The following is a 27,104-nucleotide window of genomic DNA, read 5'->3' as shown; positions in this document are numbered from 1 at the left end:
CAGTTAATGGGACTATTATTCAAATTTACCCACCAACCAATTCCAAAGATGAGGGAATTAAAGATTTTTACCAACTTCTGCAGTCTGAAACTGATCAAACATGCAATCGAGATGCATTGATAGTTACTGGTGATTGGAATGTGAAAGCTGGAAAAAAGAAGAAGGATCAGTAGTTGGAAAATATGGCCTTGGTGATAGAAATGATGCTGGAGATCACATACTACAATTTTGAAAGACCAACAACTTCTTCATTACGTATACCTTTTTTTCCAACAACATAAATGGCGAATATACACGTGGACCTCTCCAGATGGAATACACAGGAATCAAATTGACTACACCTGTGGAAAGAGACAATGGAAAAAGCTCAATGTCATCAGTCAGAACAAGACCAGGGGCTGACCGAAAAATAGACCATCAATTGCTCATATGCAAGTTCAAGTTGAAGTTGAAGAAAATTAGAACAAGTCCACGAGAGCCAAAATACAACCTTAAGTGTATCCCACCTGAATTTAGAAACCATCTCAAGAATAGATTTGACGCCTTGAACACTAATAACCAAAGACCAGACGAGTTACGGAATGACTTCAAGGACATCATACAGGAAGGAGGCAAGAGGTCATTAAAAAGACAGTAAAGAAAGAAAAGACCAAAATGGGTGTTAGAAGAGACTCTGAAACTTGCTCTTGAATGTAGAGCAGCTAAATTGAAAGGAAGAAATGATGAAGTAAAAGAGCTGAACAGAAAATTTCAAAGGGCAGCTCGAGAAGACAAGGTAAAGTATCATAATGAAATATGAAAAGACCTAGACTTAGAAAACCAAAAGGGAAGAACATGTTCAGCATTTCTCAAGCTGAAAGAACTGAAGAGAAAATTCAAGCCTTGAATTGCAGTACTGAAGAATTCTATGGGCGAAATATTGAATGATGCAAGAAGCATCAAAAGAAGATGGAAGAAATATACAGTCACTGTACCAAAAAGAATTGGTCAACATTCAGCCATTTCAGGAGGTAGCACCTGATCAAGAACTGATGGTACTGAAGGAAGAAGTCCGCACTGCACTGAAGACACTGGCGACAAACAAGGTTCCAGGAACTGACAGAATACCAAATGAGATGTTTCAGCAAACAGATGCAGCAATGGCGGTGCTCACTTATCTATTTCAAGAAATTTGGAAGACAGCTTCCTGCCAAACAACTGAAAGAGATCCATATTTGTGCCCATTCAAAAGAAAGTTGATCCAACAGAATGGAGAAATTATCGAACTATATCATTAATATCACATGCAAGTAAAATTTTCCTGAAAATCATTCAAAAGCAGCTACAGCAGTACATTGACAGAGAACTGCCAGAAATTCCAGCCGAATTCAGAAGAGGATATGGACCGAGGGATATCATTGCTGATGTCAGTTGGATCTTGGCTGAAAGCAGAGGATACCAGAAGGTTGTTTACCTGTACGAAACGGCATTTGACTGTGTGGATTATGACAAATTATGGATAATATTGCAAAGAGTGGGAATTCCAGAACATTTAATTGTGCTCATGAGGAATCTGTACATAGACCAGGAGGGAGTTATGCGAACGGAACAAGGGCATACTGTGTGATGTATAGTCAGGAAAGGTGTGCGTCAGACTTGTATCTTTTCACCATACTTATTCAGTCTGCAAACCAAAAGGTTAGTCTCACTATCCTCACTTCCAAGGAGCACTCTGGCTGTATTTCTTCCAAGACAGACCTGTTTATTCTTCTGGCAGTCCACGGTATAGTCGATATTCTTTGCCAACGCTGTGATTCAAAGGCATCAATTCTTCTTCAGTCTTCCTTATTTGTTGTCCAGCTTTCACATCCACATGAGGGGATTGAAAATATCATGGCTTGGATCAGGTGTACCTTCGTCCTCAGAGTGACGCTTTGCCTTTTTAACACTTAAAAGAGGTCTTTTGCAGCAGATTTGCCCGATGCAATATGTCGTTTGATTTCTTGACTGCTGCTTCCATGGGCGTTGATTATAGATCCAAGTAAAATGAAATCCTTGACCACGTCAAGCTTTTCTCCATTTGTCATGATGTTGTACTGTATCTAGATAAACAAAATAAATTTCAGCCTTTATTCTGTGCCCTCTTCCCTGCCCCTCCCCCCCACCCCATGGCTTTTCTCTGGTAGGCTACGGTAGGCTACCTCCTCTTACACTTTGAAATACTTAATTTGCCCTTGGTATCTATTTTCTGGACTCAATGGGAAAGTTGGATTTAGGCCAGTCTCCCCATAGTTCTGATGTAAGGAATTGGTATCTTATTCAGACCCACACACCCAGCATGCCAAGGAAGTGCATTACTCTCTCTGGTGAAATGAGTTCCTTTCTGTGGCCTTTTGCCTTAGTTTTCTGGAAAAACAGCTTGAGAGATTTTTCCCTAAATCTTGAGGAATTACCTTTGCCCTAGTTTCCTACCCTAGAGGGTTTGTTACTTTTGTCCTGGTTGATTGACATTTCTTGGGTAAGCCGTAAACAACTTGAGGTATGATACTTTTTGTCTGGCTCTGGACTGCAGCCTGTCCTGTGATTGGTGTGTACCTTGCAGGGATTGGTCAATCAATATACTATACAAATGAAGGGACTGTATGCTGCGCAAAGTCACCATAGCCTACTATGAAAATGAAATATCTGTGGCCTACTGAGAGGAGATTGGTCAGTCCTGGCCCTGGTGGGAAGGCCATGCCTTGAAATTAACGAAGAGTCTGTGTATACATGCAGCCAACCCTACAGCGGTTTCTCAGACAGAAACTAGAAAGAAGCAGAAAGGAGAAAAGGCAAGAGAGAGAGAAGAGGCAAGGAATCTCCTAAAAGAGTTATAACAGGGGTCAAGGACCATAACACTAAAGAGGCCCGGAAGGAGCCCAGCAGCAAGTCAGCGGCAACAGGCCCAGAAGGGGCTCTGCAGCAGAATCTGTGGCGACATATGGCAGGACCAAGAGGAGCCTGTCCTGAGTAGGCTGAGAGAAGCCTGTCCTAAGGGGGTCAAGAGAAGCCTGTCCTCAGGGGGCCGAGAGGAGGCCTGCACAGCTGAGGGGAGGCATGGATGGCAGAGAGAAGGGCCTGCTTGTTAACACAGCTGGAAGGAGCTGAGACAGCTGTCCTGCACTGAAGAAGGGAGGGATATACTCTCCCCTTCCGATGAGCTTTCCAAACTTTGCCCGCATGCTTCCTGATCCTGAGTTATACCCTGTTGCTTCCTTGATAAACCACTTTAAGCATGGTCTGTGAGTTCAGTGTGGCCAATGCAACGCTTTACCAAGCCCTGAGAGAAGTAGAGAGTACCGTGGGAGGGACAGCTGGTGTCAGAGTTGGTAAAAAGGTTGGCAAATGGAGACATGTCTGACCTCCAGCTCTAGGAATTAGCTTTGGGCTGATCCTGATTGTTATCCCCGCTGAAGTTGGACAGGTTCTGGTGCCACTGCTGCCCCCCACACTCTCCAAGGTTAAATGTAGAATATATTGTTTATTTTTAGTAAATAGCCATTATTCTGTCATCTCTGAATTAATCCAGCTCTTTATAAAATCTGTTTGTTTTCCAGCTTTTTACAACTCATTCTGTAAAATTTTTCTTTTTTTTAAGTGTGTCCTAAATTGCCTGCATTTCCCAGCAGTCTCTTCATTTTTATTCTATATCTTAATTTTTCGAATTTGTTCTATGATTAAAAAATTGTTTTTGTGCCAAAAATTTTTCATCAGGAACTTTCTATTTCCTCCTGAAGCCAAAGCTCGAGCTGTATTCTCCTCACTGTTCTGAAGCTGTTATTGCGCACCCCACTTGACCCTGTCTCCAGTGACAGGGATACCAAGTCTCTTATCTTGAATATTGCTTATCACAGTTTAATGGATTTTCAAAAATTTTGTTTTAATTTCAAAAGTAATACAAATAAGTATTCGTATATAAACATTCAAACAATATAAAAGGCAAAAGTCCCCATTGTTCACCTTAACACAAGGTTGAACTAATTTTAATAACTAATATTGATATAATATGTAAGCACCCTCAGAAATATGCAATTAATGTTTTGTAGATTTTTAAAATAAAGGATTTATACGGTACACATTAGTTTCCAACTTTTTTTCAGATAATTTTTTGGGGCAATCTTTCCAAGTTAGAACATAGAGATCTACCTTAGTGTTTTATAAGCGGTGTCATAGCATTCTCTAGTGTAGTCATTTAATTATTTTCATATCGTTAGGCATTTAGGTGGTTCTTAATTCCTTCAAAATCCATTCTCAGTGGAATTCTTGAGTCAAGAGTGTGAACATAGTATCTATTAAGTCAGTCAAAGTACTCTCAAAAGTGGATGTACTAATTTATATTTCTACCTACTTTGCATGAGAGGGTACCCTTGCCAGCCATTGATATCTTCCATTTTAATTTTTTATTAGTGTGATAGGCGAAAAATGTTTCACTGTTGTTTTAATTTGCAGTTCCCAGCTTACTAATGAGATTGAACATATTTTTCATGTTTACTGGCCATTTGTCTTTTCCTATAAATTGGTCATCATTCTATTAAAATATTTGTCTATATTTTATTAATTGGTAGAAGTTCTTTACATATTTGGTATATTAATCTCTAGTTCCTTATATAGGTTATAAACATTTTATCCCAACTTATCTGTTGTTTTTAACTTTTTATGGTGGCTTTTATTGCATGTAAGTTATTAAGTCTGATAGAGTCAAATTTATTATTGTTTTCCTTGTAACGTGCTTTGATTCTTGTTTAGGAAACCTCACTACCCAGGGTTATAAACATATTCTCCCATATTTTTTATACTAATACTTTTAAAATTTATTTTTCCATATTTAGTTCTCTACTCCATCTGTATTTTATGTTTGTGAATGGTATAAAGTATGCATATAACTGCATTATTTCCAAATGGCTAACCACTTTCCCATTATAATTTATTAAATAATCTTCTATTGATTTGATTTTTCACTTACTAATTTACCTTTTAACCTGCTGCCGCTGAGTCGATTCCAACCCACAACGGCCCTAGAGGACAGAGTAGAACTGCCCCATAGGGTTTCTAAGGAATTTGAACTTCGGACCTTTTGGTTAGCAGCTGTATCACTTAACGTGCTCCAGTTTATCTTTCAGACATAGTTATATTTCTAGACTCTATTTTGTTCTACTAATCGGTTTTTCTTTTCCTACGCCAACACCAGTTTTATTTCTGTAGTTGTAGACTATGTTTTTTATATCTCGATCTATAATATTACTTATCCTCTCACTGTATTTTTATGCAAATAATGCCAGCCTTCTACACTTGTTTGCCAATTGTGTCTTCCCCCCACGACATATTTACATAAGTGCTGCTATGCCAACTTTTTTTACATGCTGCTGTAAAAAAAAACCCTGCGGCATAGTGGTTAAGAGCTATGGCTGCTAACCAAAAGGTTGGCAGTTCGAATTCACCGGGCATTCTTTGGAAACCCTGTGGGGGAGTTCTACTCTGTCCTGTAGATTTGCTATGAGTTGGAATCCACTCAACCGCAAGGGGTTTGGCAAAAAATTAGCATAGGTGCTTACAAAAATACCTTGTTGGGGGAGGGCGTGGTTGGCAAACAAACATGAAAGTTGTGCATTATTTGTGTAAAAAATACAGTACTGTTTATGTCACCTCCTCATACTAATTTTCTGTACCTCGTCTCCTCCATTTCATACCTAAGCTTAATTATATTTCTTTTCAATTCAGTATTTTAGATTTATTTCCATATTTAAGCAACTGGCAGGGCCAGGACTAGGGTGAGGCAAGCGAGGTACCAAGGGAACAAAAGTTAAGAAGGCACTGACTTGAAGGGTCCTACAAGTGCCTCAACCATGTGCTGGCTCTGTTTAAACAGTAATAGCTCAAGACTCCTTTAATTCTTAGCAGAGAAGCTATTTATGATCTCTGAAACCAGAAATCTGGAACGACTTCTTAGGATTGCTAGTTCTGCCAGCATGACTATTTGTATACTTCTCCCATGATTTGTTTTACCAAGAAAAGAAGTTTGAGAGGTAGCAGGACAACCTGTAACACGATGGATAAAAACCGAGAGAAGAGAATGTTTCAAGAAGGAGAGAATCATTAGTCGTAAAGAGACTAAAAAGGATAAGTATTCTTAGGAAGAATATTTCCCTCTTGCATTGTTATCCCTTCCCTTCTGATCCTACTGTCTCCACCTCAGTTTAGATCTTTATTAAGAAAGCCCTTTTAAGTGGCTCCTGCTCCCTTTCTCTTCTCTTGCTAACTACTTGTGTAGTCGTGGAATTACGTAGCTCTTTCCTGACATCTTTCCTAAAAGGAGACATACTGTTCCCTTTCCCAGCTTCTGTTAAAATTGAATTTTAAGCTGTATTTTCTACTCTAATTATATAATTTTTGTGTAAATTTTTTTCGCCATGTAGAAATATTTTGAATACTACACATTACTCTTAGGTGATATGCACTTATATTGGATTTTTTTTTTTTTTTTATGTTCTCAATCAGTACCAAAGGGCGATGATGCAATAATACATATTAAGAGGTTAAGAGAAAAGCTTGGTTTGCAAACTATATTACTGCAGCATGATTTGAAATACGAAAGTTCTGAGATTGCAACTAAGATCATTCTAAAGGTATGATTATATTTTATTCAATTTTTGAACTGTAAAAACCAATATTTAAACCTGTGTATTAATCTTTATTTTGTTCATTTCAGCCATTACATGAAAATCAAACATTACATTCATATCAAGCTACAATCATCGTTTCACAGTGAATGCTTATGGAAAGTATTTCCCATCATTTCATTTCACTTATGTAAAGAATGGGAGAACATATAAGACCTATAAATTTTCAGTCTACAGCACAGCAGAACATTTGTGCTTGTCCTTTCTCATCCCATCCTCTGACTGAATTCCCAGAAAGGAGTGAGATCTCCCTGAAATCTGAATCTGCTCTTTTTGTTTGTTTATTCCTATGTATCAGTTTTTTTGTGACTTGAGAAGAAATTGTAATGTAATTTTGCTCCTTCTATGTTCTCACTCTCTTACTCCCTGGCACCTGCTTTTCCATCTCTTGATCTCTGTATTTCTTTAGTCTTTCCATTTTCTCCTTATTCTTACCTCGTTATCCTTATCTTTCTTTAGAGAAATTTTGTCTTTTCCAAGGTCACATGACCAGAGGGAGGGGGAGGATGTGATAAGAGCCAAGGTCTTCCTTTTGAGGCCTCTTTCACTACAGCTGATCTAAGCTTGAATAGGATCTGTTCTTGGTTCTAGATCAGGGATTCTCAAAGTTGGTCACCAGGCAAGCAGCATCAGTACTGTCGCCTTGAAATTTATTCAAAATGCATACTGTCGTTTCCACCCCATAACCCATTGCCATTGAGTCAGTTCTGACTCATAGTGATCCTATAGGATAGAGTAGAACTGCCCCATAGGGTTTTCAAGGAGCAGCTGGTGGATTTGAACTGATGATGTTTTGGTTAGCAGTGGAACTCTTAACCATCGCACCACCAGGGCTCCATTTCCACCCCAGACTTACTGAATCAGAAACTTTGGGGTTGGGGCCCAGCATTTTAACAGGCTCTTCAGGTGATTCTGATGCACGATAGAAAATCACCACTCTTCCAGGGAATTCTTCTGTAAGGGGCTACATAATAGATATTTAGACTTTGCAGACTATGATCTCTGTTTTATCTACTCAGCTCTGTCATTGCAGTGTGAAAACAACCATAAGCAATATGTAGACAAATGGGCATGCCTGCAGTCCAATAAAACTTCATTTACAAAAACACGGTTTGCTGACTCCTGGTGGTGTAGTGGTTAGGAGCTACGGCTGCTAACCAAAAGGGCAGCAGTTCGAATCCACCAGGCGCTCCTTGGAAACTCTATGGGGCAGTTCTGTTCTGTCCTACAGGGTCACTATGAGTTGGAATCGACTAGACGGCAGTGGGTTTGGTTTTTGGTTTGGCTCTGGCTTGTCACCATGAGAGTAAAAGATCTTTCGATCATCGTTCAGAGGCAGCGTAATGTGAAGAAAAAAATACATGTGTAATGGAATCTGATTCACCTAGTTTTGAGTCTTTATTTACACACACTGTGTGATCTTAGGTTCTTAACCTTTCTTGAGTTTTAGTTTCTTTGACCTTGAAATGGGGATAATAATACTTAGAGAGTTGCTTTGAAGGTTAAATGAGAGAAAGTGTGTGGTATGGTGCTGGCAAATAGAGGTCATGGTAGTGAATAAATAAATAAATAACACAACTGATAGCCTGTCCAAAAACCAAACCCAGTGCCTTCAAGTCAATTCCGACTCATAGCGACCCTATAGGACAGAGTAGAACTGTTCCATAGAGTTTCCAAGGAGAGCCTGGCGGATTTGAACTGCCGATTCTTGGGTTAGCAGCCGTAGCACTTAACGACTGCACCACCAGGGTTTCCTCATAGCCTGTACTCGGGCTTAATATCCTTGGACTCTCAAATAAGGTACATTTCATTTGTATGTGAAGGAATGAACTGAGAATATTAAAATTTACTTGTTTTTAATTGAAAAAATATTTTAATTGGAATATAATACTCTTATATTTCTATAACTGAATTCTTTAATTACATATATCATTCATTTAGAATAATTGTGTCTATCTTAAGGTCCTGGTAACCTTATGTTTTGAAACATAATTTAGAACAGAAATGCCTCAAATAGCCAAATAACTGCCACAAAGCCTATGCACTATACAAGTCATCACTCAGAGCTTATTTATTTCATCTTATTTGCAGTTTTTAAACTCGTTTTTTAAGGTTTCTTGGTACATATTATATCTGAAGCCAAAATAAGAAACTGAAAATGAGACAATTGACAAGAAACAAATAATAATCTTTCAAGAGAGGAGACAAAAAACAAAACCAAAAGACTGTAAAACTTGATCCAGATTTTCAAACGATAATAATTGGGAACTGTTTAGTTACTCAATTCAGTAGCTTCTGAGGGTATAACTATCCTACAATAGCAAATACTAAATGCTCTTTTATAATAAAATTTAATCACCAGGAAAGATTAAATTAAACTTCATTTTACTTTTTATTGTTTTAGAACTATTTTCATTAGTAAAGGTTATAAGTTTCAAAGCTAAAAGAATAAAATTTCAATTACAATTTTTTTCTTGTGTGGAATAGCTGAGTTCTCAGCAATAATGTGAGGTCAATGAGGGAGAGGCATTACAGTGTATTGCAGTAGCTGAAAACTTGAATTTAGAGTCAGACTCGTATTCAGCTCCCTACTCTGCAAATCCCTGGCTGTGTGACTTTTTTCAATTTACCTAACTTCTCCACATACTAATTTTAGCATCTGTTTAATGAGATTAAAAGGATGGACTGTTAATCTCTTTAAATTTAAGAAATTAAAGTTTAAGAGATGAAACTTCTATAGTGGTTGTGAAGATGGTGTATGTGGAACACTTACTGCTTATTAAAATACCCACTACTTCCTTAACAATATTAGCTATTGTTATTATAATACTAAACAACCATCATTATTATAATAAATGATAAATTTACTGTGACCAAGATGATTCTGGTGTTGGCAGACAAATTTAGTAGATGCACGACGTATTTATCTCCACATATTCCCACGTGTCTGTCAGTTTGTCGTACTGTGGTGGCTTGCATGTTGCAGTGATGCTGGAAGCTATGCCACCACTATTTCAAATACCAGGAGGGTCACCTGTGGTGGACAGGTTTCAACTGAACTTCCAGAGGAAAACAGACTAGGAAGAAGGACCTGGCAGTCTACTTCTGAAAAAGTTAGCCAGTAAAAACCTTATGAATAGGAACAGAAAGTTATCTGATATAGTGCTGGAAGATGAACCCCTCAGATTGGAAGGCACTCAAGATATGACTGGGGAAGAGCTGCCACCTCAATATAGAGTCGACCTCAATGACGTGGATGAAGTCAAGCTTTCAGGACCTTCATTTGCTGATGTGGCACAACTCAAAAGGAGAAGAAACAGCTGCAGACATCCATTAATGGGAAGTGGAATATACAAAGTATGAATCTAGAAAAATTGGAAGTCATAAAAAATGAAATGGAATACATAAACATCGATATCCTAGGCATTAGTGAGCTGAAATGGACTGGTATTGGCCATCTTGAATTGAAGAATCCTATGGTCTACTATGCCAGGAATGACAGATTAAAGAGGAATGGTGTTGCGTTCATCTTCAAAAGGAACATTTTGAGATCCATCCTGAAGTACAGTGCTGTTAGTGATAGGATAATATCCCTGCGCCTATAAGGAAGACCAGTTAGTGCAACTATTATTCAAATTTACCCACCAACCACTAATTCCAGTGTTGAGGAAATGGAAAATTTTTACTAACTTCTGTAGTCTGAAAATCAAACATGTAACCAAAATGCGTTGATAATTCCTGGTAATTGGAATGCAAAAGTTGGAAACAAAAAAGAAAGAACAAAACCAAAACCAAACCCTTTGTTGTCAAGTCGATTTCCACTCGGAGTAGAACTGCCACTTGCAGTTTCCAAGGAGCATCTGGTGGATTTGAACTGCCAACCTTTTGGTTAGCAGCCGTAAGTCTTAACCACAATGCCCCCAGGGTTTCCGAAGAAGGGACAGTAGTTGGAAAATATGGCCTTAGTGATAGAAACAACTCTGGAGATTGCATGATAGAATTTTGCAAGACCAACGACTTCTTCACTGCAAATACCTTTTTTCTCAAACATAAACAGCGACTATTTTTTTTTTTATATATGTGGATCTCTTCAGATGGAATACCCAGGAATCAAATGGACTATATCTGTGGAAAGAGACAATGGAAAAGCACAATATCATCAGTCAGAACAAGGCCAGGGCCAACTGTGGAGCAGACCATCAATTGCTCATGTGCACGTTCAAGATGAAGCTGAAGAAAACTAGAACAAGTTCACTAGAGCCAAAGTATGATCTTAGTATATTCCACCTGAATTTAGAGACCATCTGAAGAACAGATTTGATTCATTAAACACTAATGAGTGAAGAAGATCAGATGAGTTGTGGAATGACATCAAAGATCATACATAAGAAAGCAAGAGGTCATTAAAAAGACAGGAAAGAAAGAAAAGACCAAAATGGATGTCAGAAGAGACTCTGAAACTTGCTCTTGAAGGTCTAGTAGCTAAAGCAAAAGGAAGAAACGGTGGGGTGAAACAGCTGCGCAGATTTCAAACAGTGGCTCAAGAAGACAAAGTATTATAATGACATGGGCAAAGAAAGACCTAGAGTTAGAAAACTGAAAAGGAAGAATATGATCGACATTTCTCAGGGTGAAAGAACTAAAGAGAAAATTCAAGCCTCGAGTTGCAATATTGAAGAATTTGATGAGCTAATATTAAACGACTTGGGAAGCATCAAAAGAAGATGAAAAGAATACACAGAGTTGGTATACCAAAAAGAACTAGTTGGTGTCCAACCATTTCAGGAGGTAGCATATGATCAAGAACCGATGGTACCAATAGAAGAGGTCCAAGCTGCAGTGAAGGCATTGGCGAAAAACACAAGGCTCCAGGAATTGACGAAATACCAATTAAGATGTTTCAACAAACGGATGCAGCACTGGAAGGCCTCACTTTTCTATGCCAAGAAATTTGGAAGACAGCTACCCGGCCAACCGAATGGAAGAGATCCATATTTGTGCCCATTCCAAAGAATAGTGCCCCAACAGGATGCAGAAATTATCAAACAATATCATTAATATCACATGTGAGGAAAATTTTGCTGAAGATCATTCAAAAGCAGCTGCAGCAGTATATTGACAAGTAACTGCCAGAAATTCCAGCCGAATTCAGAAGAGGACGTGGAATGAGGGATATCATTGCTGATGTCAGATGGATCTTGGCTAAAAAGCAGAGAATTCCAGAAAGATTCTTACCTGTGTTTTATTGACCATGCAAAAGGCATTCAACTGTGTGGATCATAACATATTATGGATAACATTACAGAGAATGGGAATTCCAGAACACTTAATTGTGCTCATGTGGAACTTGTACATAGACGAAGAGGCAGTCATTTGAACAGAAAAAGGGGATACTGAGTGGGTTAAAATCAGGAAAGGTGTGCATCAGGGTTGTATCCTTTCACCATACCTATTCAACCTGTGTGCTGAGCAAATAATTTGAGAAGCTGGACTGTATGAAGAATGCAGCATCAGGACTGGAGAAAGACTCATTAACAACCTGCCACATGCAGATGACGCAACCTTGCTTGCTCAAACTGAAGAGAACTTGAAGCACTTATTGACGAAGATCAAAGACTACAGCTTTCACTATGGATTATACCTCAACATAAAGGAAACAAAAATCCTCACGACTGGACCAATAAGCAACAGCATGATAAACAGAGAAAAGATTGAGGTTGTCAAGGATTTCATTTTACTTAGATCCACAATCAATGCATGGAAGCAGTAGTCAAGAAGTCACACAATGCGTTGCATTGGGCGTGTCAGCTGCAAAACACCTCTTTAAAGTGTTAAAAAGCAAAGATGTCACTTTAAGGACTAAAGTATTTCTGACCCAAGCCATGGTGTTTTCGATTAGCCCACATGCATTCAAAAGCTGGACAATGAATAAGGAAGATCCAAGGAGAATTGACGCCTTTGAATTATGGCGTTGGCAAATAATATTGAATATAACATGGACTGCCAGAAAAACGAACAAATCCATCTTGGGTAAAGTACAGCCAGAATGCCCCTAAGAAGCAAGGACGATAAGACTTGGTCTCACATACTTTGGACATGTTATCAGGAGGGACCGACCAGTCCCTAGAGAAGGACATCATACTTGGTAAAGTGACTCGTCAGCAAAAAAGGGGAAAGACCCTCCACGAGATGGATTAACACAGTAGCTGCAACAATGGGCTCAAGCATAACAACAGTGGTGAGGATTTTGCAGGACTGGGCAACGTTTCCTTCTGTGGTACACAGGGTTGCTGTGAGTCGGAACCGACTCAACGGCACCTAAGAATTAACAACATGACATGTACGTAAAAGGTATGTTGTCAAGTTCTTTGAGTTAGCAAGCATGGGTTAATTAAATAAGCATATAGATAAATTTTCATGAATGTTTCATCAACACATTTAAGAATGAAAATTAAATATTAAATCTTTTGAGATTGATTTTATTGAGCTTTGATTAGATACAGTTAACTTTGATGATATTGTTTTTATATTCAATCTATATTAAAATTGTTTCAATTTAGTTAGTAACGTGTTTGGCCATTTTACTAGTTAACTTAGTGAAATTAATGAGTAAATTTTTTTTTTTTTTAAACCTCAGGAACCTTTGAGAGATGATGGAGAATATGTGTACTGCCTTCCTCGGAGTAACCCCAAAGTTCTTTACAATCCGTATGATCTTCAGGCGGTCTCTGCTCACAGAGCCAGACATTGCAAAGAATTTTGGGTTATTACTGCTTCATTTATTTCCAAGGTAATAGTAATGGATGTTTTCAGCTTTCAGAATCATAATAGAAAAAAGATTTTCCAATGAAAATTTAATAGAATACATTTCTCTGCATGTTTCAGACACACCTGGTGATTCGTGGAGCAATTTATTCAACAATGAACTGAATTCTGTTTGTGTTTAAGAACCTTCTTAAGAGAAAGTTATTTGATAGTGGCATATCTTTCTTCTTTTTAGATTTTTAGGTTTGAGGATTCAACTTTTAAGAAAACTTTTCACCTCTTAAATACTTTATTAATATTTGGTGTCATTTTCTTTTAAGGACGGTAGCAGACATTTACTGACATAACAGAACCTGTAACAATCATAATGGTAATAATAATAACGTGTTCTTTATTGGCAGAAGTTGTCAGAAACTTTATTTTCAGTGGGAGAAATCCCCTTCCTGTACTCTTACATAGCACCTTGATACAATCACGAGTTGTAATTGTATAGTTCTTTGTTTGATCATTTATTTAAGGTTTGTCTGCCTGATTCTGCTGTCCTAGCCTCCCAACCACACTCTAAATATGCAAGGGGAGGATCACATCTATGTGAAGTAGATCAGTATTTGCAGATATGGGAATATCTCTAATCTGAAATATTAAATGAAAAAGGAAGCATCAAAGTAATAAAAAAAAGTACATATAGATACATATGTGCTGATATAAGCATTTTTATTTCTGGAAGAAATTTCACAAAAATATTAACATTCAAATGGGGAAGAGGGGTCCTTGGGAAGAGAGAGAGAATTCCTTGATGAAGGGCATGTAGTTTGTGAATGTCTGGGTAGGAGTTTGGTGACTACCACAGCCCTGTAGTTAACACTGAGTTCCAAAATATTACTTTTTTAGAAAATATGAAAATTCAGTGTAAAGTATCCCAAAGTGAGAAAGAAGTCTCTTTTTTTTCTCTGTTGGAGCACAAGAAAGAGTGTTAGAAAAAAGCAAGTATAGAAGTGGTGTATGAAGGGAAATCAAGCTTGTGTGTAAATGAAGTGGCTGGGGGTTCAGATCTAGAAAAAACTTAATTATAAAGGTAGTAGTTATGAGCCAAATATAGGCTTTCTTAAAAACAGCACATATTTCTTTAAAAATAAGGCTTTGTGCTTTGTATTTGCAGGTTACTAAAGTAGGTGATGAGCCAAATATAGGCTTTCTTAAAAACAGCACATATTTCTTTAAAAATAAGGCTTTGTGCTTTGTATTTGCAGGTTACTAAAGTAGGTGATACAGAAGAAGTAGAACTCTTACCTATTGTGGAATGGCTAATGGAAAGAAAATGTTACTACTTACTACAGACTTTCAAAATATTCCTCAATTTCCGGTGAGATGAAGAAAAACCATTTATTTGTAGTTTGGAAAAGCAACTTCTGGGATAGTCATATTTATAGGAAATTATAGAGGAAGTGGACTATTCTGTAAAAATTTTTTTAGGTCAAAGGAAGCTTACCTATTTAAGTTAAAACTCTTAATTTTAGCCATTTTGGGTAATATTATAAAAAAAGATACTTTATTCTCAAGCAAACTTAAATGGAATATATTTATCTTACCTTGTGTTTTTTATGCATTTATTTATTCATTAAATGAATGTTTTCTTAGGGTCTGCTATGAAAAAGTGTTATTCTAGATGATGGGTATACTATGTTGATCAAACCAAACAATTTCTCTGCTCTCAAAGAACCTGTATTATCATGGGTGAAACAGATAATAAACACATACATATGTAAAATGTCAGGCAAAGATTTAATATTATGAAGAAAAATAAGACAGCATAAGGGAGATTGGGGGAATTTGTCAATTCAAGATCATTGAAAAATGTGCCTAGTTCTACATTATATTGCATTACATCATTATTCCTTGGACACTTTGATCCTTCACAAATAGTCCCAAACTGTTACGCTTTTAGTGTTTGTATCTAGTTTGATAATTTGTTTGTTTCCCTTCTAATGCCTGTCTTTTCTTGTGACCTGGTGCTGGAGACTACAAAAAGAGATAAATAATAATTTTTTGCCTAATCAGCTTTCTGGAGTGTTAGTTTCTGTGGCCTGGTGCAGATACACTTCACACTGTCATTGGACTCCCCTGTGATTCTTCAGAGTTTTTAGATCCTGGCAAAGTTCAAGATCTTCTAGGATCTTGAGCTACCATGACTCAATGAATCTAGATTAAAGTGGAATAGCTACTTATTTGGAATGCCAAATTGGAGCTTGATTTTAAGTCAGATTACTAGATTTGTTTGAGACATTTCTGATTTCTAAGGCCTCAGGCATGTCTCTTTGAATAAGGACATCATGGGACACTCTTGGAACTGCTTGGATGGCTCCAGGCCTCTTTTGGTTTTCTTTGATTCAAAATCAGTCTATGTCACCACTAAAACTGGCTGGTTGGCCTTTGGGACACTCCTGTCCTCACCATTCCTCCCTCCACACAGACCGTTAAGTAAGGAATCTCCCTTTGGCAAACAATTATCACATCTCAGTATTTATTTAAATGTAGTTGTTTTCCTCAAGATGGAAAGGGTACTGAGTGAGAGATTGTGATATAGCACTAAATTAGTATAAAGCATGAAGCAATATTCACTTAGAGGAGTTGAGAGGGATTTGTAGAGAGAGTTGAACATGTCTATTTCATGTATTAAAGTTGTCGATGAAACTTTTCAATTCCTCTTCAGGTAGGTTCTCACAAGTGCATTTCTTGATTTTATCTTTGAGTTTTTTAAATTACAAAAAAAAATTTATTTTTAATATATTAAATAAGATCAAAATTACATATTTTTATTTTTTACTTACCTCTGTGCAAACATTTCTTATTAATGTATGTTTTCATTATCACTGAAATTGATCTTGACCCTTCTTGAAATGAGTTTCTTTTGAAAGTAGTAGGCGAGTATATCAGGATTGCAGAAAGACTCATTAACAACTTGTTATACACAGATGACACAACCTTGCTTGCTGAAAGCAAAGAGAACTTGAAGCACTTACTGATGAAGATTGAAGACTACAAACTTCAGTATGGATTACATCTCAACATAGAGAAAACAAAAAATCCTCACAACTGGACCAATAAGCAACATCATGATAAATGGAGAAATATTGTCATTGTCACGGGTTCATTTTACTTGAATCCACAGTCAACACCCATGGAAGCAGCAGTCAGAAAATCAAACTATGTATTGCATTGGGCAAACCTGCTGCAGAGGACCTCTTTCTTAAAAACCAAAGATGTTGTGTGTTAAAAAACAAAGATGTCAGGTGACTAAGGTGCACCTGAACCAAGCCATGGTATTTTCAATCAGCTCATATGCTGACACAGTGGTTAAGAGCTCAGCGGCTAACCAGAAGTTCGGCAGTTCAGATCTACCAGCTGCTCCCTGAAAACCCTATGGAGCAGTTCTGCTCTGTCCTATAGGGTTCACTATAAGTCAGAATCAACTCGACGGCAACAGGTTTGGTTTTAGTTCATATGCATGCAAAAGCTGAACAATGAATAAGAAAGACTGAAAAAGAATAGATGCCTTTGAATTATGGTGTTGGCAAAGAATGTTGGATATACCACGGACTGCCAGAAGAATGAACCAATCTGTCTTGGAAGAAGTACAGCCAGAATGCTCTTTAAAACTGAGGATGGTGAGACTTCATCTCATGTACATTGGCCGTGTTATCAGGAGGGACCAGTCCCTGGAGAAGGACTTCATGCTTGGTAAAGAATAGGGTCAACAAAGAAGAGGAAGACTCTTAACGAGATGGATTGACACAGTGACTGCAACTATGGGCTCAAGCACAGCAATGATTGTGAGGATGGCGCAGGACTGGGCAGTGTTTCATTCTGTCGTACGTGGGGTTGCTGTGAGTCAGAACTGACTCAGGAGCACCTAACAATAACAGTAACAACAACAACAAGTGAATACATGTATTCGGAACCTGTGAGAGCCAGAACTTGATAGGACTGCCTTGTTTTTCCAGGTCTCACAAGATTTCTGCCTTTGACGGGATGCGATCTTACCACTTTTCTATCACTCGTTTTAGTGGAAAATACTCGAGTTTTCCTTTTCTGTGAGGTTTTTGCCCAACACATGTTCTGGCTTTTGCAGGTTTTACTGTACTGTAAAAGGAAAGGAAACCCTGGTGGCATATGGTTAAGAGCTATGGCTGCTAACCAAAAGGTTGGCAGTTTGAATCCCCCAGGTGCTCCTTGGAAACCCTGTGGGGCAGTTCTGCTTTGTCCTATAGGGTGCTGAGTGGGAATCAACTTGACAGCAATGGATTTGGTTTTGGTTTTTTATAAAAGGAAAATAATGATTTATATTTATTGGACTGTTACAGCTAAATGAATTGTGCATCTATCAGAATTATAATGACTTTTATTAATGTTTACCTTTTGTTCTACATTCTGTTGACAGTTTGGGAGAAAAGTTACATGCCTTTTTAGTACTTTCTTTTAGATAATTCAGGATGAATGAAGCATATTCTAGATAATTTTCTAATATTCCTAAGCCTTTACTAAATGTATTCCACATAAATACATGGTTTATGAATCTAGAATGTAAGAAGTGTTTTTCTTTTCAGAATTAATAAAGCATTTGTTACCTGGAAAATTAATGTTAAAAGAATTAAGACAGAGAAGAGCAGGTAAGTCTTGATATGCAATATACTTATAAAATTTCAAAATTTTAAAAATGTAGGGTGCAAGCAGTTATATATTTAATTCAGTGATTGGAAAGTCACATTTCATTGCCTTATGATTAAATTTAACCCATCTTAATTTTTTTTAAAGATCACGAAATACTTAGTATATTTCCAAATATACCATTCTATGATTTGAAGAAACCAGTGGTAGGCAGAACCTTGATGAGTTCTATTGGTCATTTGATATAACTTTTATCCTCTAAGAAGAAGAATGATTAAATCATCCAAAATCCATGACAGTTAATCCTATTTTGTAGGGTCTCCAGGAGCCATCTTTTTCAGTATTTATTTTGATATAGTTGTACATGTAGCTGTAAGAAATGATACAGAGATTCCTTGAGTCTATACCTAGTTTCCCCTAAAGGGAACACCTTGTAAAAGTACAGTACAGTATCACACCCTGGATATTGACATTGATGTAGTCAAAATACAGAACATTTCCATCCCCACGGGATCCCTCATGTTGCACTTTTATAGCCATACCCACTTCCCTTCTGTCCCCACCCCCTCCTTAATCCCTGGCAACCACTAATCTATCCTCCATTTCTATAATTTTGTCATTTCAAGAATATTATGTAAATGGAACCATATAATATGTAACCTTTGGGATTGGCTCTTTACACTTAGCGTAACCCCTGGCAATTCATCCAGATTGTTGCATGTATCAATAGTTTGTTCCTTTTTATTGCTGAGTAGTATTCCATAGTATGCTTATAACACAGTTTTTAATCATTTACCTGTTGAAGGATACCAGGGTGTTTTCCAGTTTTGGGCTATTACTAATAAAGGACATCATGCTTGGTAGAGTAAGTCAGTGAAAGAAAGGAAGACCCTTAACTAAATGGGTTGACACAGTGGCTACAGCAATGGACTCAAGCATAGCAATGATGTGAGGATGGTGTAGGACCAGGCAGTATTTCATTCTGTTGTACACAGGGTTGCCGTGAGTTAGAACCAACTTCATGGCACCTAACAACAACAACAATAAAGCTGATATAAACATTTGTGTAAAGGTTTTTGTGTGAACATAACTTTTCATTTTTCTGGGGTAAATGCCCAAGAGTATAATTGCTGAGTCATGTGGTGGTTGCATGTTCAGGTTTTTAAGAAACTACCAAACTTTTTTCCAGAGTGAGTATCAAATCTCACTATTATGTGCATATGGAAATTTCCATATAATTATTTTTATGATGCACCCTCCCAAGTTTCTTTGTATCTGTGTTAAAATATGAAAACTAAAATTGAATACAGTTGTCTAAGACAACTTAAATGGTGCTGAGTAATATGAGTTCATTACTACCTGAGTTTTGATGTCACCCTCTTGTTAATAAATACCAAGACTGATTTTGCTTTTTTTGTGACGTTTCTCTTTCCAGGATGTACCACTAGTCTTTAGCACGATCTCCCCCTCCCTGTACCAGATACCTGGAGGAGTGTCAGTGAACAAATTCTTCTGCACACCATGATAAGCTTTCATGTTATGTGAGGAGGCCTTCTTTAAGATAAATAACACAGGGCTTTGGGAGGAGCCATGAAAACCCTCCAAGAAATTAAGTTTCACCAGCTTCATGGTGTATAAAGCTCTTACCTATAAAATGGAAAGACAGGGAAGAGCTAATTTTTAATCATTTTTTTTTTTTTTGTATATTATGAGCTTGATAATCCTGAAAAATCAATCACCCCACAAGGGATCAATGAAGGGCAGACGGCTCCTCTTCACACACTTTGTTTTTCTTGATCCAGCTTTCAAAGAGCCTTGTCTTTCAATATGGTCTTCTCTCCACCCATTCTTTTCTTTCCGCTTTTGTTAACCATGGTTTGAGTCACCTCTGTGACCGTTAATGGACCAGTAGAAAGAGGAAGAGAAAAAAAAAGGTCCCATCTTTTCTACTTTAGGATATAAGTGGTTGGAAAATTTAAGAAACATTTTCCAAATGGTCCCTTGGCCACTGTCCTAACCTATTGACTTTTTTCCTGTAATTGAGGAAAAGGTAGAGAAAATTGTTTTTATAATTCTCTTTGGATATCACTGCCTAATATCTAAAAATTATTAGAACTCTGTGGTGTAACAGAACAACATCATCATTTGTTCCCCTCTCTGATTTCATTTTGACTTAACACACCCAGTACCCACAACCTTGCCTACAGCATAATCAGCAATAAACTCCTAATGTGTACAAATCTTTATTAATGTAATTTAAAATGTGGTAGATGTATATTTTAAATATAGGCATATGAAGTAAATTATCCTAGTTACCTCTAAATTAATTTCATTCATTTTGAATGAGAGAGAAGTCCATGAAAAAATTTTTAACTTTCAGGTCATTTTTGTGCCGCCATCTTTTTTGGGCTGATGAGTCATTTCTAGGCTGTTTGCTTTATATCAGAGGACTTTGTGAAGATGCAGTTAACCTCAAAAAAGATAATGGACATGAAGATAATCCATCTGCCATATACCTTGTAAAGGTGGGTGCAAGTATACTACTATACTAATAAAGATTGGTATAATCTTTATAAAGACTGGTGTACAGAAACTAGAAGAAATGGAGTTTTGAATCAAAGGAATACAGATTTATGATCTGTAAGTAAACCATCACTATGGATGGGTAATATTCAAAAAGATCTCCAAATGGCATGATTTCCTTCACTAGTAAATTTTCAAATGACAAAACTGAGTCCTAGAAAGACTGTGATTTATTCAAGGCACAGAACCAACTATAGACAGAGTTGGGATTTTTCATCATGTTTCATATTCAAAAGTGAATTTTGTTCTATTGGGTAGTATTTTGGATGCTTAATAGAAATGTAGATTTTCGTATCTCACCCCTTGGGGAGGTGCAGAGAGCCATACTGGTAATCTACATTTTTAACAAGTCCCTCAGATGGTTCCAATACAGAGCACTGTACTGTATTGAGAACTACTCTTTTAGAACAACTATTGAAACTTTCTGAACATGTTATTTTAGGAAAATTAATGTGATACTGATTTGTGGGAAAATTTGAAAGTGGGAAGATACACGGGTTAAAGAAGTCAAATAATACAGTATTGGAATAATGCAGGCATAAGCAAAATCCTCACAGCTGGACAAATGAGCAACATCATGATACATGGAGAAAAGATTGAAGTTGTCAAGGATTTCATTTTACTTGGATCCACAATCAACAGCCATGGAAGCAGCAGTCAAGAAATCAAAAGACGCATTGCATTGGGTAAATCTGCTGCAAAGGACCTCTTCAAAATGTTGAAGAGCGAAGATGTCACCCTGAAGACGAAGGTACACCTGACCCAAGCCATGGTATTTTCAATCACATCATGTGCACGTAAAAGCCGGACAATGAGTAAGGAAGACTGAAGAAGAGTTGATGCCTTTGGATTGTGGTGTTGTTAAAGAATGTTAAATATACCATGGACTGCCAAAAGAACGAACAAATCTGTCTTGGAGAAGTGCAGCCAGAATGCTCCTTAGAGGCAAGGATGGCGAGACTGTGTCTTACATACTTTGGACATGTTGTCAGGAGGGATCAGTCCCTGGAGAAGGACATCATGCTTGGCAGAGTACAGGGTCAGCGGAAAAGGGGAAGACCCTCAACAAGGTGGATTGACACAGTGGCTGCTACAATGAGCTCGAGCATAACAACAATTGTAAGGATGGCGCAAGACTGGGCAGTGTTTCATTCTGTTGTGCATAGGGTCGCTATGAGTCGGAACCCACTCGCCGGCACCTAACAACAACAACAAGCAATAAGGACTTCAGTTAGGATGCTGGCTGTGAGATCAAAAAGGAGGGGATATTTTTGAAACATAGTTTACTTGGAAAAATTAGGACTTGGTAACCAGAGATGGGACTAGAAGAAAAAAAAAATAAAAGATTAAATTCAAAAACTTAAGGCTAGAGCAGTACTTTTTAATCTTTTTTCATTTTTGGAAACATAACATTTGTAAATTTTACAATATAAATGAGGATAAAGATGCCTGCGTATTTACTGATGAAAATTTATTTTGGCAAGAGAATTAACATGGTGTAGGGAAAAGAGAAAAATACTGAAGGAAAGAATGATTAGATGTAGAAGAACGGATCAAATGTTCAGTTTCTGTATTACCAGACAGATTTCTTCTTGCTGAATTCTGAATAAATCCAGAGTAGAATTTACTTCATTTGAATTATTTTATTTTAGACCGTTAAACCGCATTTAATGTTCATACTTTTAAGTTTACAAATAATTGGGACTTCCAAGAGACCAGTGGAACTGTAATTCCTGGGACTGGTGGTTCCCTTGGGTTCATGGATATTTCTAAAATACCTCAATTCTTGAATTTTTCTGCTTTGGATTGATCTTATTTATGATTCAAATAATAATGTACATTTCTGTCTTTTTATCAAGATTTAGCTAGGTTTAACTGGATGTTTAAATCTGAAGAGCGTATAAGGCATATAGTATATAAATCATAAAGTACATAAAGAAGGAAGTATAAGATATGCTCTTCTTTATGACGTGAAAAAGATGACCACAACAGTTTATCTTTTTTTATATATATATATATTTTTACCTTTTGACTTTTCACCACTCAACCTTTACTATCATTTAATTAGCTGGATAGGTCTCGTACATATTCTCTAGATGAATTTTGTGAAGAACAATTACAGCAAGCTGCGCGGGCATTGAAACAGCTAGAGGATATCCGGGATAAAGCAATTTCGAAGATGAAAAGTACAATTCTAAAGGTAATTCTTCAATCATATCCTCTCTATTTATCGAGGCTGCTACGTACTGACTGAAGGAGTTGCTCCAAATTGCATTTCTGGAAGAAGGTCAGAAATGGGCAGGTAGAGAGACAAAGGTGGCTAAATAACCAACCTACTAGTATTGTATGTTTACTAGGTGCAAGAACTTTTCCAAGTGCTGTGTAAAAATGCAAAGCTCTGTGTGTGTGTTTACGTGTGTGTGTCTACCTTCGAGATGCATGTAAGGGAAAATGCAATTCATTACAAAGTTCACAATATTCATAAGACAAAGAAAAGCCCATGGCTCAGGAGAAGCGTAAATAGACGAGACGAAATTTCCCTGAGAATTTTATAAAGAGGATTCAGTAATATAATGAATAATGTCTTCAAAGCATTCTTATCTGGTCTGCTGTGACTTGTCCCACAAGACTATTTTATATAGCTGTCCCATATAGGGGAAACTCCGTTGGCGTAGTGGTTAAGTGCTACAGCTGCTAACCAAAAGGTCGGCAGTTCAAATACACCAGGTGCTCCTTGGAAACTCTGGGGCAGTTCTACCCTGTCCTGTAGGGTCACTATGAGTCAGAATCGGTCCCGTTTAGGAAATGCGAATACATGAAAGCATAATTAAGCAGACTCAGTTTGATAAGAGAGTGATGCAGTGTTATCTAGTTATGGATCTGCTGCCCCTTCTGGCTGCGTCCAGGTGGATATTTGCTGCTCTCTGGAAAAATAGATGGACTAGATCTCCCTCAAACAATTTTCAAATACTGTTTTTACGAAGGCAACTTTTGATAGATACTGAGTAGAAGTGACATTAGGACTTTAATTTTTGAAAAGAAATGAAGTACAGAGATTTATGCCAACCAAATCTGCAGAGTCTGAAAGCTTCTTATTCCCTATACTATTCCCCACAGTCCCCTAATCTCCCCAAGCCCAGTCATATGCAGAAAAGCTCAGAGGACATCTGGTTAAGGATTGTGTAAATCAAAAGGGGATTGACTAAAATGTAACTTAGCCCACTGAGGTAGAGCAGACTAAGAGGTAGATAGATAACAAAGTAAAATCTCACCCACAGTTGTCATTATAAAACATTGCTATTTTCTCTGCTATTTTGTTAAGACATTTTGTACTTAAATGCCAAGAACACGGGTCTCAAACTTTACAGGGCAAGAGAATCACCTACAAGCCTTGGTAAAACAAGAGGTGTCTGTTTCAGTAGGTCTGGTGTGCAGTCTCAAACGTGATACATGAATTGAACACAGTGTACCTGGACTGCATTTGTTTCTCACTGAAAATTTCCCTGAGTACAGTGGAATCAGATCTTAGGGAACTTTAGAGCTATTTGTTGGAAATAAAATCACAATTTCAAAAGCAGTTCACAGATTTCAGTAAATATGAACCAGGCTTTGTTGCAATGGCTGCACCCTTTAAGAAAAGTAGTTATTAAACATCTTTCCCATTAATTTGACTTCCCAGGAAGATTCAGCATACATAAAATTTGGAAATGAATACACAAATTTTTGAAACTGCCCAGAAATGTCTGATTACTTTGGCCAAAATCTAGACTAGCAGTTCTCTGCTAGGCTGCACACTGGAGCCACCCAAGGAGGCTTTTAATAAAAATTGAAGCTTGGGACCTACCCTGTACCAATTACATCAGAATTTCTGAGGCCAGAACCCAGGCAGCACTATAAAAGCTCCTCAAGCAAATCTGAGGTGCAAAGAGGTTGAGAAACTTCTGGGCAGTGTTTGGGACTGCCTTGCTCTGGAAAAATACACCAAAGTTATAAAACTGGTGTAATAGAAACCAGGCGCCACCATCAGTGATATAAAACTGGAGTCAGAATTGAGATATACCAGACCCAAAATATACCCTGTGATGATAGAGAACAGGTTAACATGTTAAGTGCCGTAATCTTCATCTACCTCACCAACATTCATTAAAAAGACCAGGATGTCATTGTATACTTTTGTGCTAATACAGTTATTAAGCTATTTAAGGTTTCTTGGTACCAGTGCTAAAAATCCAAATTTCATATAGTTAATAGACCCTGCCTCACCATTTTATCATCAAAAAAAAATCCATGCATTATGCACTTAAAGTTTTCAAATCACGTGGCCACTCCTGGAAACCATGGATCCCCTTGCCCTCAAAGAGATGGTTTGCATGAGAGGCTAACCAAACCAAACCTGTTGCCGTTGGGTCAATTCTGACTCACAGTGACCCTATAAGACAAAGTAGAACTGCCCTATAGGGTTTCCAAGGAGCCTGGTGGGTTCGAACTGCGAACCTTTCAGTTAGCACCCAAGCTTTTAACCACAGTGCTACCAGGGCTCCAAGATAAACCAGGAAAGGTGTGTACAGTTGATTAGAAAGGGCTTTGAATTCAGGCTTAGGCAGATGACTTTGTCCTTCAGGCAGCTGTCTAAAGAAGCAACGGTATCATGAGTAGTATCAGGGAAAATTTATTGCACCCTGTTTTTAATAAAGCTAGTATTCTAGTTGGCAGGTCCAGTGTGACAGATCCCATAATTAGTATAGAAATCATCTTGCCTTTTTTTAGCCCAGTTCTTCAAGCAACTGTCCTATCAATAAAGAATAGCATTATATTGATAAAACGAGAGAGTCAGCTAGTACTGGAAATAATTTGCAAAATTGGCAAACTGACCAAATTAATTTTTTTTAAAACAAATAAAATGAAACATGAAGAAAGGCAGCATGAAAACTAAATGTCGTGGATGAATTGTGTCCCCCCAAAAATGTGTGTATCAATTTGTCTGAGCCTTGATTTCCACCATTGTGTGGTTGTCTTCCATTTTGTGATCGTAATTTTACGTTAAAAAGGTTTAGGGTGGAATTGTAACACCACCCTTACCCAGGTCACATCCCTGATCAAATGTAAGGGGAGTTTCTGTGGGCTGTGGCCTGCACTACCTTTTATCTCTCAAGAGATAAAAAGGAAAGGGAAGCAAGCAGAGATGTGGGGACCTCATACCACCAAGAAAGCAGTGCTGGGAACAGAGCGCATCCTTTGGACCTGAGGTTCCTGCGCTGAGATGCTCCCAGACCACTGGAAGACTAACGCATCACAAGGACCATTGTCCAGAGCTGACAGAGAGAGAAAGCTCTTCCCTGGAGCCAGTACCCTGAATTTGGACTTCTAATGTACTGGAATGTGAGAGGATAAACTTCTCTTTGTTAAAGCCATCCACTTGTATTTCTGTTACAGCAGCACTAGATGACGAGGACCCTAATAAAATAATGTTTTTTAAAAATTAGACTGCAAGTTGAAAAGGATGACTGTTGTTGTTGCTGTTAGGTGCTGGTGAGTCGGTTCCGACTCATAGCAACCCTATGCACAACAGAACGAAACACCACCTGGTCCTGCGCCATCCTTACAATCGTTGTTATGCTTGAGCTCGTTGTTGCAGCTACTGTGTCAATCCACCTCGTTGAGGGTCTTCCTCTTTTCCGCCAACCCTGTACTCTGCCACGCATGATGTCCTTCTCCAGGGACTGATTCCCCCTGACAACGTGTCCAAAGTATGTAAGACGCAGTCTTGCCATCCTTGCTTCTGAGGAGTGTTCTGGTTGTACTTCTTCCAAGACAGATTTGTTCGTTCTTTTGGCAGTCCATTGCATATTCAGTATTCTTTGCCAACACCACAATTCAAAGGCATCAATTCTTCTTCAGTCTTCCTTATTCATTGTCCAGCTTTCACATGCATATGATGCAATTGAAAATACCATGGCTTGGGTCAGGTGCACCCTAGTCTTCAAGGTGACATCTTTGCTCTTCAACACTTTAAAGAGGTCCTTTGCAGCAGATTTACCCAATGCAATGTGTCTTTTGATTTCTTGACTGCTGTTTCCATGGCTGTTGATTATGGATCCAAGTAAATGAAATCCTTGACAACTTCAATCGTTTCTCCATTTATCATGATGTTGCTCATTGGTCCAGTTGGGAGGATTTTTGTTTTCTTTATGTTGAGGAGCAATCCATACTGAAGGCTGTGGTCTTTGACCCTCATTAGTAAATGCTTCAAGTCCTCTTCACTTTCAGCAAGCAAGGTTGTGTCATCTGCATAACGCAGGTTGTTAATCTTCCTCCAATCCTGATGCCCCGTTCTTCATATAGTCCAGCTTCTTGGATTATTTGCTCAGCATACAGATTGAATAGGTATGGTGAAAG

The 27,104-nt window shown here is 37.8% G+C and overlaps 1 protein-coding gene across 1 annotated transcript in view; it reads left to right on the top strand.

Moving 5' to 3' along the window:
• Nucleotides 1–27,104, top strand: part of DNAH14 (dynein axonemal heavy chain 14) — a 362,094-nt gene that overhangs the window by 7,949 nt on the left and 327,041 nt on the right. The window contains exons 4-9 of the mRNA XM_064276952.1: nucleotides 6,514–6,641; nucleotides 13,333–13,491; nucleotides 14,711–14,823; nucleotides 18,065–18,127; nucleotides 20,506–20,650; nucleotides 22,777–22,908. Of these exons, the coding sequence (XP_064133022.1) occupies nucleotides 6,514–6,641; nucleotides 13,333–13,491; nucleotides 14,711–14,823; nucleotides 18,065–18,127; nucleotides 20,506–20,650; nucleotides 22,777–22,908 (740 nt within the window). The remainder of the gene's footprint in view (nucleotides 1–6,513; nucleotides 6,642–13,332; nucleotides 13,492–14,710; nucleotides 14,824–18,064; nucleotides 18,128–20,505; nucleotides 20,651–22,776; nucleotides 22,909–27,104) is intronic.

This window comes from Loxodonta africana, chromosome 25 (assembly GCF_030014295.1).
Source record: "Loxodonta africana isolate mLoxAfr1 chromosome 25, mLoxAfr1.hap2, whole genome shotgun sequence".
Lineage (NCBI taxonomy): Eukaryota > Metazoa > Chordata > Mammalia > Proboscidea > Elephantidae > Loxodonta > Loxodonta africana.
Note: the sequence above shows the minus strand (reverse complement) of the source record. Positions and strands in the feature narration are given on the sequence as shown.